This window comes from Schistocerca cancellata, chromosome 2 (assembly GCF_023864275.1).
Source record: "Schistocerca cancellata isolate TAMUIC-IGC-003103 chromosome 2, iqSchCanc2.1, whole genome shotgun sequence".
NCBI lineage: Eukaryota > Metazoa > Arthropoda > Insecta > Orthoptera > Acrididae > Schistocerca > Schistocerca cancellata.
In genome coordinates, this window is record NC_064627.1 from 1,135,991,364 (window position 1) to 1,136,011,777 (window position 20,414).

General features: G+C 42.4%; 1 protein-coding gene across 1 annotated transcript; it reads left to right on the plus strand.

The window, feature by feature from the left end:
* Positions 1–5,968: 5,968 nt before the first annotated feature.
* LOC126161272 (ruvB-like helicase 1) lies at positions 5,969–18,591 on the plus strand. The gene is given in 2 exon segments (XM_049917012.1): positions 5,969–6,163; positions 17,276–18,591. Coding segments are annotated over 2 exon segments (1,497 nt in total). The 3' UTR covers positions 18,578–18,591.
* The last annotated feature ends 1,823 nt before the right edge of the window (positions 18,592–20,414 follow it).

Here is a 20,414-nt window from a genome sequence, read left to right on the forward strand (position 1 = left end):
TCCTACCTTCCAAACTTCATTCTGGAAACTGAATATTGTTATCAGATCAGTAGGAGATAGGCAGAGACAGGCAGCAAGGGGGCACAACGGACCAAGAGTGTCGTGATGTGCTTTCTATGTAACCAAATCCCTAACTTGGCTTGTCCCAAAGAGAATAGGAAATTGACAACGGATACCTGAGAGCAAATGCAGTACCTACTGTGGGCCCTTGTTGAATTACAAGAATGAGGTGAAAATTGCTTAGGATCCATTCACAGTGTTTTATCAATAGTGTAACCTAATTATCATATTAGTTCTATGTGTTTCAAACAAATGTAAGGGTTTGACCTAGACATTGTTGAATATGTGTGTAGTTATAAGTACATACTGTATCATTACAGCTATTGTCACTATAAAGCAGAGCTTCAATTGCTTTCCCTGAATGTAAGCCTCTGTCTGTCTATGCTCCATGCGTAGATCCATGCTACTGGGTACCTATCTGTCTGTGCATGGCCCATTATTCTTTTCAACTTGAACCATAGTTCCTCTAAATGCTCCTATGCTAAACTAAAAGTTTTGAGTTCCTCATTGAGATATGACACTATTGGTTCTTTATCTGCTTTATGAACACACAAATCTTTCTGCTTGTTTCAGTTGCACTTTGTGCTTTGGTGATTATTGTTGTTACAACTTCTGATACCAGTTTTAATGTGGACATTCTCAATGAGATCAGATCTATATTTTGCCATTAGACATAATACATTTCAGTCATGAGGGGGAATCTGAACCATCTGTTCTAAGTAAATTCCAGAGAACGCAATTGCTAATGTTTCACAGGAAGTCTTGTCATGCCAACAATTAGAAAAACTGTCAGTATCCCAAATGACTGATGGAGTAGTGAACTCTCCTCCAGTGATTAAAATATGATAGTAGACTTTACTTACTTGCAAACTGAGGTTTCCTCTGAAGTGTTTGGTTACATCAGGAGGTGATTCTATTAGTAAATAGAAAGATCCAATTATAATTTTATGCCCAGCCCTGATACTGAGTCTTGCCCAAAAACTTTCTTATGCAGTTTCAATTTCAATCTCACTGGATGTGAGTTTCTTGTCTGCTGCAGCAAACACACCACCTCCATTTACCATCTTCTTATGCTTGTATAGGAACTTCCAAGAGCTTCAAGGGGTCAAAACCCTCTGATGTCTTTGGGGAGAAAAAGCAGAGGCTACCAGTGGATTCTTGATGTTGTAATCATGTGGAAGCTCTTTAAATTCACTCATAGCAATTGAAAAATTCATGTTTAATTGTGTTGTGCATCATTCAGTAGTGGTTATGCCTTGGTACCCTACCTGCACATTCGTGACCCCGTGTTTCCCTCCGAACACACAACGTTTTGCTGTTTGATGATATTAGTCAGATTGCACTGTGACAATGTGGCCAACACATTCTACAGCAACCATTACACTGGTGCCAGATTACATCAGCAACATGCATACAGTGCATGAAGAGCAATGTCATTTTTGTGCTAAACACATAGTGAAAACTGAGAGTCTTGTTAATCTCCACAATGACCACTTGGACAGTGAACAGTGTCAGCAACAACTCCCAACAATAGATCTCTTATTAGACTTTTACATGAATAACCCAACAGACAGTGCTTTAAATCAGCATACATCATGTGTGAATCTCTTGCCTTCCATGTCCTCTGCACTGTGTACACACGCACTCCATACCATATGACCCGATGTGTCAAGGGAAAAAATCAGCAACTGTCTTGTTGTGCTGTGTGCTTATTACACAGTGCCCTGGATAATGTTTACTTGGCCAGTTCAACAAATCAGTATACCATCAAACACAATTCACACACCACTGTCTCACCACCCGCTACTGCACTGTACCGTGCTTGGATACAAACAATCACATCCCATTATCACCCAACCAGTTGTGTATTATAGATCACCATTGGCCAGGCTACACTTCACACAACTGAGTCCTGACCGTGCCCCCACAAACAGTTTAACATGTCAGTATCTACGACAAAACAATGCAACTGCTGGCTCTGTGCCATAAACATCTACTGCATTGCATTCTTGAGATGAGCACCCACATTCCACTTCACCACAACTAGCTGTGCAGTAGTTTTACTGACCAGCAACTACCCGATCCCACAAAATGAATGCAGATTGGTGTGCACAAGTCAGTTGTCTCACAATCAGTGCTACACATGCTCAATCTCTCTGCATAACATTCTCACTAGGCTCACCTCACCTGTGTGCCAAGACCTTGGGCTGCTGCACATCACAATGCCACACTGAACTTCCATATCTGGGCGTGGGTCCCACAAGTTTCGCCTTTGAAAGAGAGTTAACTGTCACAAACTGCCACCACTGACAGAGACTGCCAAATACTGTTGTTTACCATGGCTGAAAGTGTTTTTGAGTCAGTCAGAATCTTTGGTAACACCATAAAATATATGAACATCCTTTGTCATCTTTGTGAGCAGATAGAGCTAATCGGTGATATCTTACTGGCATCACTACAGCCATGCTATATCAACTTTCCCACACCCCTGAACAAGAACTCCATGATGTATTGTATGGCAAGCATCCATAACTCGATAAACCTTCACAGTGCTGGTGCCAGCTATAAACGAGCATTGATACTAACCTACTATCTGACATGGCCCTGTGTACTTTATCGTTCATCAACCTGGCAATGGACCTATAGCTCATCATGACACCCACATGACACCAACCCACTTGAGCAATGACTCCTGCTTGCAGATCAGTTGTTATTGGCAATTAATTGTTTCCATGGCATTAACACACAGGGTTCAAATGCCTCACACTCAATATAGCAGGTGAAACACTCCACACTGCCCAAAATGCACCAAACTTCAATGACAGGCAGCAGAGGCAGTGCTATGCAGCACTTGCTGCTGCTGCCATGCCCTTCTACTCCCCCAACACATTCACAATGAACAGTTGTCATGTCAGAAGATACAACTGGAGCTGAACCCTTGGTCTGTTGATTTCATTACCAGTTCAGGCACGCTGTACACAAGTGTTGTGCCTCCTGCAGGTATTACCCCAATGCCAATCAAGGACCAAATTAGACCGATTGGCCTATGCTGACAACCAAACCTGTCTAAGCCACTTTGGTACTGCACAGTTCCATGAGACTCTATCAAGGCTGGCACATAAATGTCTCTCCATCCTTGAACTCAGCACCCAAATGTACTTTCTAGTGGAAACAGGGTCAGGCACTAGCTCACTACCAGTCAGTAGCCTGCCGACATTTCAGCTGACTTCCACCTTAGCCTCTGCTCAGCTAATGACACCAAGATCCAGGTATATTGTGTGGCAGCAATCACTGCTGCATGACAACGAATGTTGAGTATTAACTAGACTTCTACATAACTAACTTCACGGAGCCAGTCCTGGAAATTGATTTCCTACATGCCAGTCAACATATGCAAGGTGTAGTGTGAGCTACACTCATATAGCATATGATGGGATACCATGTGGACAGTGTCATTTTACCTGATGTGATGCAACCGACCCATCCGAACATCACATCTTTGAGGATGCCTACACAGAGACCCTCTGCAACTGCATTTACACAGCACACACCATCCTTACGATTCATCAATGAATTCTAGAATGTCAATCACAATTCTTCTCCTACATACCACATCAAAACCACCACTACAGCACTAAATTGGCATATGACCACCTGTGGTCCTCCTCACAGCAGTTGGTTAAACCACATAGGCTGCCAGCCAGCTACCCTCATGGCAGACTACCAAGCCTGCAGCCATCAACACTGTCTCCATGAGACAACAATCACACTCAGATTAGTACAAGGCAACACACATTGTTGACATCCAGTGCTTCCAATACCCCTAACTCCCACTCCCTAGCACTCACATGCATGATTAAAGATGTTACAATGGACTGCATTGCCAGGACAGGAGGTCCACCTATCCATCACAATCCACACCACTTCCTCTGTCCAGTGGATCTGCAGATCACGAAGAACAGTCCTGATGAACTGCGCCAAGTGGGGATTGTGCAGTGGTTGGACAGTTTGTGGGCCTCCAGGATCAAACCTGCCCTGAAGAAAAACAGTAACATGAGGCTCTGTGGTGATCATACGTTCTTAATTACAGGACAATTCATGACATTTACCAGATTCTTAACATGCAAGATTTATCTCATACACTAGCAGACACCAGTGCCTGGTGTCATCAGCTGTAAATGGGAGTACCTGCAGATCCAATGCGCCCAGATGACATTGTAAAAACCACTATTATTAACCTGTTTGGACTCTTTGAGTACCATTATCTACCATACAACTTGAAGAATGCAACTGAAGCGTGGCAGCAATTCATTGATTGGCTCCTGTTCTGCCTCCCTCACCACTACACATATTTATATGATATTTTGACTTACTCCAATAACCTTGAAGGCCACTTGGTTCATGCAGAGCAGATCATAATCACCCACAGTGAAAAGGGGAGGGGGGGGGGGTTATTATTAATGATTCTAAATGCCAACTAAAGTAAACAGATGTCAGGTTCCTGTGCCATATCCTGAACATGGATGGCATCCACACCACAGCAGAGGGCACATATATGATCTAGGACCTGCCTCTGCCAGAGACATACCATGACTTACATCGTTTCCACCACAACTTACCACATGTCACTGATTCACAGTCATCACTGACAGGCACACTGGCTGGAAAGGATAAACATGGGAAGAAAAAGGGCAAATGGATGATAAGTATGAAACAATTGCTAGTTAATGTTGTCAACCTGGTCCATCTCGACCCAAATGCACAACTCACCCAAAAAACAGATGCTAGAAAAACTGCAAAGGGGGCCATTCTGCTGCACATTGTCAATGAACATACCATAGCCTCTTAGATTCATCTCCAAAAAGCTCATGCCTCTCCAGTCTAAGTGATCTGCCTTCAATCATAACATGCTCAGGATCTATGCTTCGTTAAAACACTTTTGAGAGGACACAGAAGGGCAAAATGTAATGGTTTACACCATCTGTAACCCACCTGCAAACACAATCAAGAACCAGCCTCAAGGTGTCAGCCTGAGCTGTTTCCACCACCTAGACCTCATTTCACAGTACGCCACTGACGTCTGTCACGTCCAAGGTGCAGAAAATGTAATTGCAGATTACATCTCATGGATCAGTGCAATTCTGTTAAAATACAACTATGAACTTATGGCCACAGAGCAAGTCAATGATCCTTCCATCAATAAACTCATGACATATCAAATGACCTATCTTTGAATTGAACACCAATCCTTATTCAAAACTGAGCTTATATTGCTGCATGACATATCCCATGACAACATCCCTGGTCACAGACAGGTTCACGTGAAGTGGGGTTAAACAAGATTGCAGATGCTGGGCACAGGGCTGCCTAGCCTGTCAATGAATCTAAACTGGGTGACACATCCAGCCACAGGCTGTACACTCCCCAACATCCAAAGCCATGTTTTGGACCTCTTTCACAATCAGGAAGCTTTGTTTGCTTACTTTTGGCTATCATAGCACATCAATATGGGTCAAGGCAGCACACATCCATGATATTACAGTGAAAATGATGACACTCACGTTTATAGATATGTGGATTATGCACTTCAGAATCCCAGAACAGGTCACAATGGACCAGGGCCAGCAGTTCAAGTTGTCACTCTCCACAGCCCTGTGCATCTGTGCCATCATGAGTTCCATACACACTGCATTTTATCACCCATAAAGCAACAGGCTGGTTGAGAGATGACACAGGACTGTGAAGGAGGCTCTGATGTGCAATGGTGGATCTTTGTCTGAGACATTGCCATGGGTGCTTCTCTGTATTCAGTTGCTATACAAAGATAACATGCACGCATCACTGCCGAGATCCTATACGGCAAAGCCTGTCACTTCCCACTAACTGCATATGGCCTACATTTGACACAATGCACACTGATGTGTTGGCATTAGTGGACCAGGTTGGCACACATATTCAGACCATGTATGTGCTGCCACCATCACCTCACACACCAGAAGTCTTCATTCATAAGGACCTTCACAAGTATGAGTTAATAATGATACATGATGACCCCATATATCCAGCCATCCAGGCACCATGCACAAAGCCTCACAAAGTGCTCGTGAGGCTCAAGCCTGTTTGGGTTCTACACAACGACAACACCCCTCTCTGATATCGGACCACCTGATTCAAACACAGACAAACGGACTGCAATGATGCCCACAACATCACCCCTGGTACCAGCATCACCTAGTCACCCACTCACAGAGCTACTGTCACTGCCACTTGGACCAGGCATCACCTCCGAATCACATTATGGCCGTGACAGACAGCCATCTCAATGCCTGGTGTGATATAACCTATAAGCAGTTCACCACCTTGTGCCTTCCCCCTCTGCAGCAGACGATGAGTACCTAAACATGCCGGAACCCTCCAAACAAGTCACCACAAATGGCAGCCATATGACACATGCTTCAATGAGAAACAGTCCCAACTGTATCTTGCTTATGTACTGGTCAATGCATGATTGGTCTTGCGATCTCGCCCATCACTCATTGTTGACACAATCCACGGTGCTCTGCACTTCCAACAGTGGCCTCTGTAGGAACAAAGGGAGCTTCAAGTGTTTAAAACCTCTTTGCGGTTCCAGGCATAGGTTCTTTGGGGGAAAAAAGGCAGAAACTAGCAGTGCATTCTTGATGTGCAATGGAAACTCTGTAAATGCACTCTGTGTAATAAAGTGATTCACGTATAACCATGTGATACTTCACTCAGTAGTGGTTCCTGTAAACCTTAGTGCCCTACCTCCACACATGCTTAAATTTTTCCCAAACACATCACTGCTGTCAACTTCTTGTTTTAACCAGCTTTCTAGCTTTCTGTGCATAGTACCATGTGAGCTTCATAGGTTTTTAGAAGCACTTCAAACTCCTGCACTTTGTTGTGGATGCTTCAGCAGTTAACCACTAGGATTTTAATACTCTCACCTGTAGGGATCATTTCTTTGCTCTTACATTGATACTTCTGAGACTCCTACATTTATCATTATATGGACTGGATGGAGAGTTACCTAATCTCAAAATCATTTTGTGCACCTCAAACACCATCAGCTACCTGGGTAATAGTCTCTGATGTGTTGTGCATGCCTGACCCATTTATGGGGACCTTACAGTTCTTGAACCTATGGCATTAGTCCAGGAAGTCACAGCCTTGCTTGTCACAGAACCTTTGTAATCTTCAGTTCAACCTTTCCACTCAATTCTGAACCAGGGGGCCATAATATGTTCTGGAAACAATGCTGTAGATCGTGATTGGCACTGAAAAACTGAGAATGGCTGGTGTTCTCAACCTCCTCTGCTAGTTGCCGAAATGATCCAAGTATAGCCTCAGAGCTCAGTTGATGGGCATTGTTTCTCCCAATATGTGTCACAATTTGCTGTTGGTTACACTCTGTTCTCTCAATGGTTGCTGGAACAGCCTCTTAAAAATGCTGAATGAGTCCCCCAGGCATACACAATGAGAGCACAATGTGTTCCTTACCAACACTTACTGCCCTTTCCCATGGAGGTACCTTTATAATTGTACATTTGAATTGTTTACAATTAATACACCCATACCCGTTTATGTTCACCTCATTTTGACACAGTATACATCATGTGAAGTGAGCCTCACTGGCTCAGTTTCAGTAGAAGATGGTGCCTCAAACATGTTAGTTGGGGGAATGAGTGTAACATGCTCAGTTCTTCCTGGTCTGTGTTTCCCATGGACTGTGTGCCTGAGCTACCACTGACATATCAAGTATAGTCGAGTGGATGAGTAGTGATAGATTCCGTATTTCCTACAGAAGAGACAGTATCCACCGGAGAGGATCGTACTCGAGGTCCCTTTGGTACCTGTGGTACATGACTCTTGGTACCTTCCCAACAAACCAAACTGCAATAGCTCCCTATTACATGACAGTAGTCAAGGTGATTTTCAGCTGCTTATGAACAGCACTAAATCAATCAATGGCTAAGAACAGTATACACAATGGGGCTGCATTGTGCATGCTACAATATTTTAGAGTACAGTCACAGATAACTATAAACTAAGCTTGCTGTTTGTTATTTTATTTTATTTTGTGTGGGTCTGGTAGCCATTTTCTGATTAACAGCCGAAACAAGATATGCATTACAACAACAGAGAAACTAGATACAAAATTTATTGTTTTTTAAAATGTTTTTCAGGTTACAGTCACTAACAGATTCAACAGTAGCATTAATTTACAATAAATGCAGACAATATACACTCCTGATCAAAGAAAAAAACCAATGTAATAGTACATATTAATTATTTACAGCAACTATAAACCACAAATACTGACTATGAAACAATTTATGCAAAACACTCATATCTTAAGAAAATTTTATTTATACTATTTTCATCATTGAACTGTAAGTTATCCCATGAGTAATAAAATTTAGTGAATTTCTGCATGAATAGTAATTTGACAATTTGGTGCGCACAGGGTATATACATTATTTGCATAATGGAAAATTAAAAAAAAAGAAAGAAAATGAAAATCAAAACGAAATTGAAACACTTTATTGCACTTAACTGGTTTCAACAGATTTATCTGTCTTCTTTGATAGTTTTTGTTAATAAACGATAATAAAATGACATATTGCAAAATATGTATAGTTCATTAATGAAGATTGCTGAAGATGGCAAACTGATCTACCAAATCTGGTAAAGTGCAACAGAACATTTCAATAATGTAGTTGATGACTAATTTTATTTTGAAAAAAGTCTGTGTATCACAGTTGCTGGAAAAATGACAGCTATGAACAAAATAAAATAAATAAATAATTGTTTATTGAAGGAACAAAATTATAACAAGTGGAGCCACACCAGAATTTATTTCACAATTATGTTTACTATGTTTTAGAAAGATAGCAGCTTTGAGACAAGCTTCTATTCTGGATATTATCTGCTTCATATTTTTTTACAAGAGAACTGCTGCAGATACTCTGAAAAGTCATCTGAAGTGAAAGACTGATTTATTTTGTTACTTAAAGGAAACTTCAAACTGTCTATGTATTTCAGTACAGAATTAGCACTCCACCTACACATAATGACTTCTTGCTTTTTAACTTTTCTGCTCACTTCATGCTATATAATGATGTGGCATTATAAGATGTCGTGCAGCCACCACATGTTAAAATCCGCGTTACTGTGGAGTGTACATGACTGAGCAGCTCAGTGAAGACACTACGTTGCATGCATCGTGACACAGGCCCCACCAAGCGAAACCTTGCACAACAGCTAGCAGTATGAGGAGTCTGGTTTTGGATGGTGATTGAGTATCTACCAGGGCCAGAGCTCACTAGTGGAAGTGACAATTGGATTTAACTGCACGCCAGGGCTGCCACGGTGGACGGCAATAAGGAGGAAGAGGGGCTGACCACAGACTTGCAATACTGTGAGACTGGGCGCAGCTTGCTTCAGGGCTATCTGGCTGGCTGTTACTGCTGCAGAACCTGGAGATGGTGGAATTGCCTGTGTGAGTATGTCACTAGATGGGTCAGTTAGCTTGTGTTGGAGGGCTGCGTATATTATTAAGTGGTGTGCACTGTTGTTTGTACTGAGTGAATTCTATGTGACAAGCACACATTATAAAACCAGTACTTGCCTTCTAAATGTACTTCATATCTGTCAATTCTCAATTCTTTAAGTTTTTCAGATGCGCATTCTTTTGGCCACTGGATTTGAAGACATTTGGTTTTTCATTCCGTTGTATGCAAGCAACCTACTCCTTTAACTGTCACATTGCAGGTGATGCTTATTTGGATTGTATTTTTATTATAAAAATTCTCTTTAAGTTTTGAAGTAGAATTTGCTCCTTGCATAATAGTTTTGTGTGTACCCTTTAATATGTATGTATTTTAAATCATTTTTTAATTGTGAAGCAGCATTGATATTTCATTTGTTTTCACTTAACTGAAATTTCATACTATTAAGTGAGTATTCTGATGCTGAGTAAATTCTTCTTGTTGAGTAGCTACATAGCTGTCCTTTCTTTCTGTAATGTAATAGTTTTGGTCTGGAAAAAGTAACTGTCTTTTAAAGTCCTAAATTGTGCTACTTTTCATGAGGGAAAAAATATTCAGAAATTGTTAAAATAAAATAAAGACTTTTAGCAAGAACCACACACAGCTCAACCATGTACCACCACTCCCTCTAGTGGCATAAATGAGTAGGATCATCATTGTCTACATCTACATCTACATTTATACTCCGCAAGCCACCCAACGGTGTGTGGCGGAGGGCACTTTACGTGCCACTGTCATTATCTCCCTTTCCTGTTCCAGTCGCGTATGGTTCGCGGGAAGAACGACTGTCTGAAAGCCTCTGTGCGCGCTCTAATCTCTCTAATTTTACATTCGTGATCTCCTCGGGAGGTATAAGTAGGGGGAAGCAATATATTCGATACCTCATCCAGAAACGCACCCTCTCGAAACCTGGCGAGCAAGCTACACCGCGATGCAGAGCGCCTCTCTTGCAGAGTCTGCCACTTGAGTTTGTTAAACATCTCCGTAACGCTATCACGGTTACCAAATAACCCTGTGACGAAACGCGCCGCTCTTCTTTGGATCTTCTCTATCTCCTCCGTCAACCCGATCTGGTACGGATCCCACACTGATGAGCAATACTCAAGTATAGGTCGAACGAGTGTTTTGTAAGCCACCTCCTTTGTTGATGGACTACATTTTCTAAGGACTCTCCCAATGAATCTCAACCTGGTACCCGCCTTACCAACAATTAATTTTATATGATCATTCCACTTCAAATCGTTCCGCACGCATACTCCCAGATATTTTACAGAAGTAACTGCTACCAGTGTTTGTTCCGCTATCATATAATCATACAATAAAGGATCCTTCTTTCTATGTATTCGCAATACATTACATTTGTCTATGTTAAGGGTCAGTTGCCACTCCCTGCACCAAGTGCCTATCCGCTGCAGATCTTCCTGCATTTCGCTACAATTTTCTAATGCTGCAACTTCTCTGTATACTACAGCATCATCCGCGAAAAGCCGCATGGAACTTCCGACACTATCTACTAGGTCATTTATATATATTGTGAAAAGCAATGGTCCCATAACACTCCCCTGTGGCACGCCAGAGGTCACTTTAACGTCTGTAGATGTCTCTCCATTGAGAACAACATGCTGTGTTCTGTTTGCTAAAAACTCTTCAATCCAGCCACACAGCTGGTCTGACATTCCGTAGGCTCTTACTTTGTTTATCAGGCGACAGTGCGGAACTGTATCGAACGCCTTCCGGAAGTCAAGGAAAATGGCATCTACCTGGGAGCCTGTATCTAATATTTTCTGGGTCTCATGAACAAATAAAGCGAGTTGGGTTTCACACGATCGCTGTTTCCGGAATCCATGTTGATTCCTACATAGTAGATTCTGAGTTTCCAAAAACGACATGATACTCGAGCAAAAGACATGTTCTAAAATTCTACAACAGATCGACGTCAGAGAGATAGGTCTATAGTTTTGCGTATCTGTTCGACGACCCTTCTTGAAGACTGGGACTACCTGTGCTCTTTTCCAATCATTTGGAACCTTCCGTTCCTCTAGAGACTTGCGGTACACGGCTGTTAGAAGGGGGGCAAGTTCTTTCGCGTACTCTGTGTAGAATCGAATTGGTATCCCGAATTGGTACTTGCTGCACACATTTTTTACAGAAACTACAATGTGTCAACAGCTGCACTATTTTTCCTTTGATAGTGAGCTTGACACTACACTCATTTGTTAACTCACTGGGTAGTGACAATATGCCCTGTCTAGCAGAAGGACAGATATCTGATAATTCTGAGTGGGGAGAGAGTTGAACTGTGAACCTAGTTGCAAGATTGTTGACTGTGTAGGATGGCCAACTATAGCAAAGTTTGGGGTGAGCTAAGTGCTGGCTTGTTAGCAGTGGAGAATGGCTGACCACATCTTCAGTTTAGTTTAATTCATGATCACCACCTGCAGATATAGGAATTTTCATAATACTGAACAGAATATGCACAGCATAATTGTGCAAATTAATGTAATAAATATGAAATTAACATTTTACAATGTATTAAAAAATTTAATATACTGAACTAATGCACTGCTCTATTCCATGCTCACAGAATAAGTAAATAATGATTTGACATACATGTAGTACTCTTTGAGAAACACATTTATCACATCATTTACAGTTAAAAGAGTATAAATACAAATATAAAATTTAAACAATAGAAACTCCAATTAGGGATATCAACAACATAAGAAAAGACAGATTGCTACTTACTATAAAGAAGACATGTTAAGTTGCACACAGCCACAATTAAAAGACACTTACATAATGCATGTCTGAAAGAACAGACACCACACAGAATTTGCAGCTGTGAATCATTATATGTAAATTGAAGGGGAATCACTATTGTCAGCTGCAGCAGGACATCAAGCAGAGTGTGCATGAGCCATGAGGTGTGCCGAGATAGTCCGTGCAGTTGCAATAACGCTGTGTCTTGGATGGTGCAGTGGTTACCAAACCTGACTAGTAAGCAGGACATCCTAGGTTTGAATCCCAGTCCAGTAAACAGTTCACTGATCACCGCTGATTACACTTGATGTCCCACTGCAGCTGACAACAGCAATCCCCCTTCAATTTATATACAATGTTTCATAGCTGCAGATTCTACCTGATGTTTGTTCTTTTGGTGATGTCCAAAAGAACAGACTCCTCACATTCATATAACTGATATGCCTACATGGCAATACATCCACATTCTTCAGTGCGGATGCACAAATATGTCCGACCTCCTGTGGGAATCTCTGAGTAGTGAACGGGAGTGTGACAGACTGGGACTGCAGATAGGTGGCACTTCGTGGGAGTGTTGATCGGCCATGAGGTATGCCAAGATAGTCCATGCAGTTACAATAATGCTGTGTCCCAGATGGTGCAGTGGTTGCCACATCTGCCGAGTAAACAGGAGATCCCAGGTTCGTATGCTGGTCCAGTACACATTTTTGCTTGTCGCCGCTGATTCCAATTGATGTCCTGCTGCAGCTGACAGTGGTGATCTCCCTTCATTTTACATATTCAATCCACTGACTGCTACTGCCCTGGCCATCCTCCAGTTGTCTTGTGTGCTGTCTGTGAAGTCCTTGGCCACTGAGGCAGGCCTCCAGACTTCTACTTCTCATCGGGCACTCTATATGTTCTGTCTCTTCCATGAGACTGGTCAGGTGTTTGGTGTTTGGTGGGTGTGGACTGCAAATGGATTGCCTGACACAGTGTGGATCAAAAATGGAGTGCCTAGTACCATCTAGGCATAAATACTGGACCCTATTCATCCAAGGACAAGTCTCAGGGTGCACCTGAAGAAGAAAGTGAGTCACACGATAAAAATATCATTTGAGAATGACATGAACAACCAGTAAAAGACCCATTTATCAAACATGTCAACATACTGTTGGGAAAGGCTGATAAATAATAACCTAATTATACCAAAATAAATATAATATTCCTTATCATCAAAAGAAAAAGTAGAATAAAATTATCACCACTAGATTTTACATAAAAATAAATGAAAAGTCTATGAAGCTGTTAAAGCAGTAGAAAAAAATATTTATAAGAATTAACTGACCTTAATTAAACCATCTCAAGAATTAACTCCTTGGAATAAAAACTAGCTAGGAAAGGCTTAACACAAAGACAAACGGTGAACATTAAAACAGGCAGAAGTTAAAGATACAAAATAAATGGGTTATCCCACAAAGTGAATAACTTGAGAATCCTTCACATTATTATAAAATACACAAATGGAAATATAGTGTGAACCAACAGATGGAAAAAGCAAGTGAAAATAATTTACAGTCAAAATTATCATTACTAAATCAAGTTGCCTAAAAGTTGAAAGTGTAATAATTTTCTTTAAATCAAACCCAAAATTAGCTCCAAAATCCATGACAAACAGTCATTCAACTGATTAATAGTAAAAACCAACTACAGTCCTAAGTGTGTAGTATAGGACTAAAACAAATAAACACCACGTTTATCAAATTAGAAGAATGAACCTAAGCAAAAATATAATGGTTGAAGCAACTATAGCTGCAAGAAGTCAAGAAGGAAAAAGAATTTGAGCTCTTTTAGTTGCAGCACCCAAAACAATTTACATAGTAACAAACTTCATCTCAAAAGAATTTGAAATAAAATTATAGTAACAAATATAAAACCAACCACCAAAATTTAATATTCAGTGTATATAAACTGAAATACAAGTGTCAATAAAACAATTAGACAAAGCATTTGGACCAATGTGACAAGGGTGCATTTACGTACAGGCTATCTGCTTTGCAACCTAGAAGCCTGCACCATAATGGGGGCCACAAATTAAAAAAAAAAATTAAAATAAAATAATGTCTTTGTTTTAATACAGTGACGTAGGGCGTCTTATACTCATAAAAGACACATATTTTACTATTTTGTATTGGCTTTTAAGAGGACAGCTGATGTCAATGAAGTTCGTATACACTTCCCAAACCTCAACTCCCTTGCGTGAAATGTCCAGTGGTACCTAGTCACATGTGTGAAATTTCAGTGGGCAAACTTGATCAGACTTTCAAAAAGTGGTTAATGAAATTTTGGGAACTTGAAGTGATTTCAGTACTGTAGAAAACAAATTCAACATTACAGCTCAGATATTTTCATAAGCTCCAGAAGCTGGGGAAAATCTTTTTCAGATTCCTTTAAGAATTAATGAAGTATTGTAGGAAAGTATTGCATTTGAACATATGAATCAACTGATGTAAAATTTGCTTTTTTGTTACATTATTTTCATTAGGTGGCACTTGTCTAGCGAATAAATTTGCTATAGGTGCAATACAAATTTTTAAATCTGAAATACTGATTTTTCCTTACACACAAATCTCAGTATTTTGTTGCTCATTAATAAATCATGTTTAATAGTTTTATGATTTCAATTTCTTTAATTTTGTTACTCTCATCAATTTTTTAAAGCATAAACTGTTTGTGGGAGTTTGGGTCCCTATCGTTATAAATAACAACCTGTTGATCCACTTGTTAAAACAATGAGCACATTTATTGACACACTTCAGATATACGTCATTACACATCGAAAGTATCACATAGACAGAACATAATGGCCACCTTGACTCAAAGAGTTTTTGCATGCCAGAGATGTTATGGCATGTCAGTGTCTCCACAGAGTCCCCCCCCCCTCCCCCCTGCCCTGCAGTGCGGAGCATGAGGCTCTGGCTGTTGTGGGGGGAGGCTGCAGGTGTCACGCCGTCTTTGTCAGGAGGGAGAACTGGGTGGGGTGGGGCCGGGGTTTGAGCCCTTTTGGATGGAAAAATGTAATCACGGTGCCACACCGGTGGGAGTATTCAGCAACCGGTTTGTGAGGTGACAGAGGGTGTGGGGGGAATAGACAGAGACATGGGGTACAACACATACAGTGTCCCCGTGGCGTCAATGAAAGATTGAATGAGGGAAGGATCTAAGGAATTGGGGATCGGTGAGGATTGGAGAACAGGAAGTTGGAAGGTGTCATCATCAGCGGAGTGGAGGGGAGTGTGGATGACTAAGAGAGCATCATTTGTGGTAAGTTATACAGATGTCAGATTGTGAAAAGTATGAGACGTCGATGGAGACAGTAGTGGGTTGATGAATGTCGGGTGAGAAGTGTGTGACGCGCGTAGCAGGAGAGGGTGGGGTGAAGGGTGTGGACCCTGGACTCTGCCCAGTGAGGGTTCCCGGTGTTGGGGAAGGGGGCGTGACCGGCGTGTCGTCCCTTGAGGAGGCGGCGGTGTGGAGGTGGTCGTCTGTCGTGGTCGGTGGCGTCGGGTCGCTGGAGGTGTTGTCGTCTGCAGTGAGCCACACAGGATTGAGTCGAGACACTGACACTGTCGAGTGTTTGCCTTTGATACAGATGTCGAATGTATTCGACGAGTGCCTAAGTACCCTGTAAGGGCCTGTGTATGGGGGTTGCAGGGCGGCGCGCACTGTATCATCCCTCAGCATCACAGCTTCACACATGGTTAACCGCTGGTGCACGAATGTTTTAGGCAGAATGTATGCTTTCAGAGTGGATGTTCTCTGCACTCGTATCATCTGTCATATGTTCTCAATTAGCATGGGGTATTCGATGGTATCTTGGAGCAGTGAAGGCTCGTCAAACTCTGCTGGTAGGGTCAACGGCTCGCCATAGAGCAGTTTGGCCACCGAGCACTGCAGGTCATCTTTATATACAGAACGGAGGCCTAAATGTACCCACAGGAGGGCGTGTAACCACTGTTCCTCGTGGCACATTAGCACTGTCTTTAATGTGCGCTGCCATCACTCCACAAAGCCATTTGATTGGGGATGGTAGGCTGTCGTGCAAATGCGGCCAACGCCAAAGAACTCGCACATTTTTGTGAAGAGGACAGCCTCAAATTGATGGCCTTGGTCTGTAGTAATGGTTTCAGGGCAGCCGAAACGTGCGGCCCATTTGGAGAGGACAGCGTTGGTGACTGTTTTGGCCAAAATATCGACTAGAGGGGTTGCTTCGACCCATCTAGTTGTTCTGTCAATAAAAGTAAGCAAGTATCGGTAACCACCCACCTGGGGAAGGGGGCCGACAATGTCGATGTGGATGTAGTGGAGTCTGCCAGAAGGAGAGCGGAAGATGCCTGAGGGTGGCGTGCAGTGGCGCCTGACTTTGGACCGCTGGCACGAAATAAAAGTGCGACACCAGTCGCGACAGTCTTCGTGAAGCAAAGGCCATACGAAATGCTCAGCGATGATGCATGTAGTTGCACGAGTGCTCGGGTGGGCGAGACTGTGCAGTGTGTCAAACACTGAGCGACGCAAAGAGGAGGGGACGAGGGGGCGTGGCACGCCAGTGGAAGTGTCACATCATAGCTCCGAGCGTGTGCCGGGGATCGTCTTGCACGCCAGCCACAGAGAGTGATTATTGTCAGGTAAAAGGCTTGCCAAGGAGTCATCATTTGTTTGTGCTCAAGCAAGAGCGTCGATGTCGATTGAGGAAGATATGCCCGAGATCCGGGAGAAATAATCAGTGGCTATGTTGTTGGATCCCCGATTGTATTGTACATTAGTTGTGTATTGTGAAATGAGGTCGAAATAACAGAACCTCCTAGGAGGTGGGTCGGCTGGAGAGTTTAGTGTCCATGTGCTAGATTCTTTCTCGCTTTCCTTTAAACGATATTATCAACACGAAGATAGAAGAGATGAAAAGTACCGCAAAAACTCAACGCATATCTGCACATAGTCATATTAAAGGCCTCGGGTTAAATGAAAATGGTGAAGCAATTCCAATGGCTGCTGGATTAGTTGGTGAAGAAATGACACGGGAAGCTGCTGGTATAGTCGTAGATATGATTAGATCAAAGAAAATGGCCGGTCGAGCTTGCCTTTTAGCTGGGCCGCCAGGAACTGGAAAAATGGCAATAGCGCTTGCTACAGCACAAGAGTTGGGAAGTAGGGTGCCATTCTGCCCAATGGGATGACGTGAAGTGTTTAGTTCAGAAATTAAGAAAAAGGAATTGTTAATGGAGAATTTCAGGAGAGCATTTGGCTTACGGATAAAGGAAACAAAAGAAGTATATGAAGGTGAAGTGACAGAGCTTACACCTGTTGAAACTGAAAACCCATTGGGTGGTTACGGGAAAACTATTAGCCATGTCATAATCGGGCTTAAGACTGCCAATGGAACAAAACAGCTTAAACTTGACCCTTCAATAGACGAATCATTGCAGAAAGGCAAAGTTGAAACAGCCAATGTAATATACATTGAAGCTAATAATGGTGCTGTAAAAAGACAGGGCCGTAGTGACACTTACGCAACCAAATTTGATATAGAAGCTGGGGAATATGTTCCATTGCCAAAAGGTGACGTTCACAAAAAGAAAGAGGTAATACAGGACGTTACTCTTCATGACTTGGATGTAGCAAACGCCAAGCCACAAGGTGGACAAGATGTAGCTGTACTTGTGCCACATGTGTTGTTTATTGACGAAGTTCATATTCTTGATATAAAAACTTTTACATATTTGCATCGAGCTCTTGAAAGTGCAATAGCCCCTATAGTTATATTTGCTACAAATCGTGGTTGGTGTGTGATAAGAGGTGCAGAGGACATTATATCACCACATGGTATTCCATTGGATCTGCTTGATAGATTGTTAATTATAAGGACACTTCCATACTCAAGAGATGATATGGTACAAATATTGAAGTTAAGGGCATCAACTGAAGGACTCCAGATTGAAGAGGAGGTGTTGTCTATTCTTGGCGATGTGGGTACTTGCACTACATTGAGATATGCTGTTCCGCTCCTCACTCCAGCAGCTCTGACTGCAAAAGTCAATGGTCACTCAACTTTAACAAAAGATGATGTTCAGGAAGTGGCTGAGTTATTTCTGGATACAAAGTCCTTGGCAAGAATTCTTAGCCAAAATAAAGAAAAGTACATGCAGTAGATTTTAGAAATGCCCATACACTACACAGCTGTAAGGGGGAAGAAAAAGAATTCACAAAAAGATCTGTTGTCAGGACAGTACTGTAGCTATAATGCTGTGCTGTTATGTATGTGAAATTTGATCTTTTATGAATGAAAAACGGGTTGTTATTTATAACGACAAGGACCAAAAAACCCACATTGGAGGGGGGTGATATCCACTTCCTCGTGGAGAGTGGCAATTCTCATGAGTGGCGGGGTGAGGAAGTTAACACAGTAGGTGCAAGAGCTGGGGGTATTACACTCGTATCAGCACCACTGTCAATGAGGAATTTAGTTCCCGAGATGAGGTCAAGAGCGAATAGACAACTGTCGGCACTTACCGTGGTAGATGCTGTTGCTGCTGTAAGGCATCTTTTTTCCTGTGCACGAGACACTGCGCCTATGGCGCCTCACAAGATCCGTTTCCCACTGCGCAAGGGCTGCGACATTTCCTGGTCGCGTCGCCAAAGTTGGCGTGGAACCAACACAGCGGCCAGGCTGCATTAGGCGGGGGTGATGTAGAGCTCCTGGTGTCGGCTGTGTCCGCTGTGGAGCGCTGCAGTGCGGTGTCAGTTGTCATGGCGAATGTCGTGGAGGCTGTATCTGGTTCCTCGCGATGGCGGGCAGATGTCACCACTGTCGTAGCATGAGCGCTGAGGAAGCGAGCTCGCCCAAATGCTCGAGGGGGAAGGGGGGGTGGCGTGCTGTTGAGATCGCTACCCCCATTCTTCATGCTGTGCGCTCGCCTGTTAATAATTCTGAAAGCTCGATTTGCGACCAAAAGCTTCTCATCCAAGGTGCTGCGGGTGAGCGGCAGAAGCTGTAGTTGTAATGCTTCCGGCATTTTGACAAGCCACATCGACCATAACGCTGTAGAAGGTAGCAAATCCAAAGGTGCGAGGGCGTGGAGTCGTCGCCATAGTCCCAATGGGGTGAGGTCGTACAGGTGTTCCTCGTGAATGATATGATGAATAATCTCGTCCGGAGCTTGAGAAAGTCTTTCACAAATGAGTCTTTTTGCATTTGTATATTTCGGTGCTAAGATGGAAACCATGTTTTAAGCAAAGAAGGGAAAGCAGAAAGATGGAAGGAGTATAAAGAGGGTCAATACAAGGGCAATGTACTTGAAGACAATATTATAGAAATGGAAGAGGATGCAGGTGAAGATGAAATGGGAGATACAATAATGCGTGAAGAGTTTGACAGAAAGGTGGAAGGAGTACATAGAGGGTCTATACAAGGGCAATGTACTTGAGGACAATATTATAGAAATGGAAGAGGATGTAGGTGAAGATGAAATGGGAGATACGATAATGCATGAAGAGTTTGACAGAGCACTGAAAGACCTGAGTTGAAACAAGGCCCTGGGAGTAGACAACATTCCATTAGAACTACTGACAGCCTTGGGAGAGCCAGTCATGACAAAACTCTACCATCTGGTGAGCAAGATGTATGTGACAGGCGAAATACCCTCAGACTTCAAGAAGAATATAATAATTCCAATCCCAAAGGAAGCAGGAGTTGACAGATGTGAAACTTACCAAACTATCAGTTTCATAAGTCACAGCTGCAAAATACTAACGCAAATTCTTTATACACAAATGAAAAAACTGGTAGAAGTCAACCTCGGGGAAGATCAAATTGGATTCTGTATAAATGCTGGAACACATGAGGCAATACTGACCTTACGCCTTATCTTAGAAGAAAGATTAAGGAAAGGCAAACCTACGTTTCTAGCATTTGTAGACTTAGAGAAAGCTTTTGACAATGTTGACTGGAATACTCTCGTTCAAATTCTAAAGGTGGCAGGGGTAAAA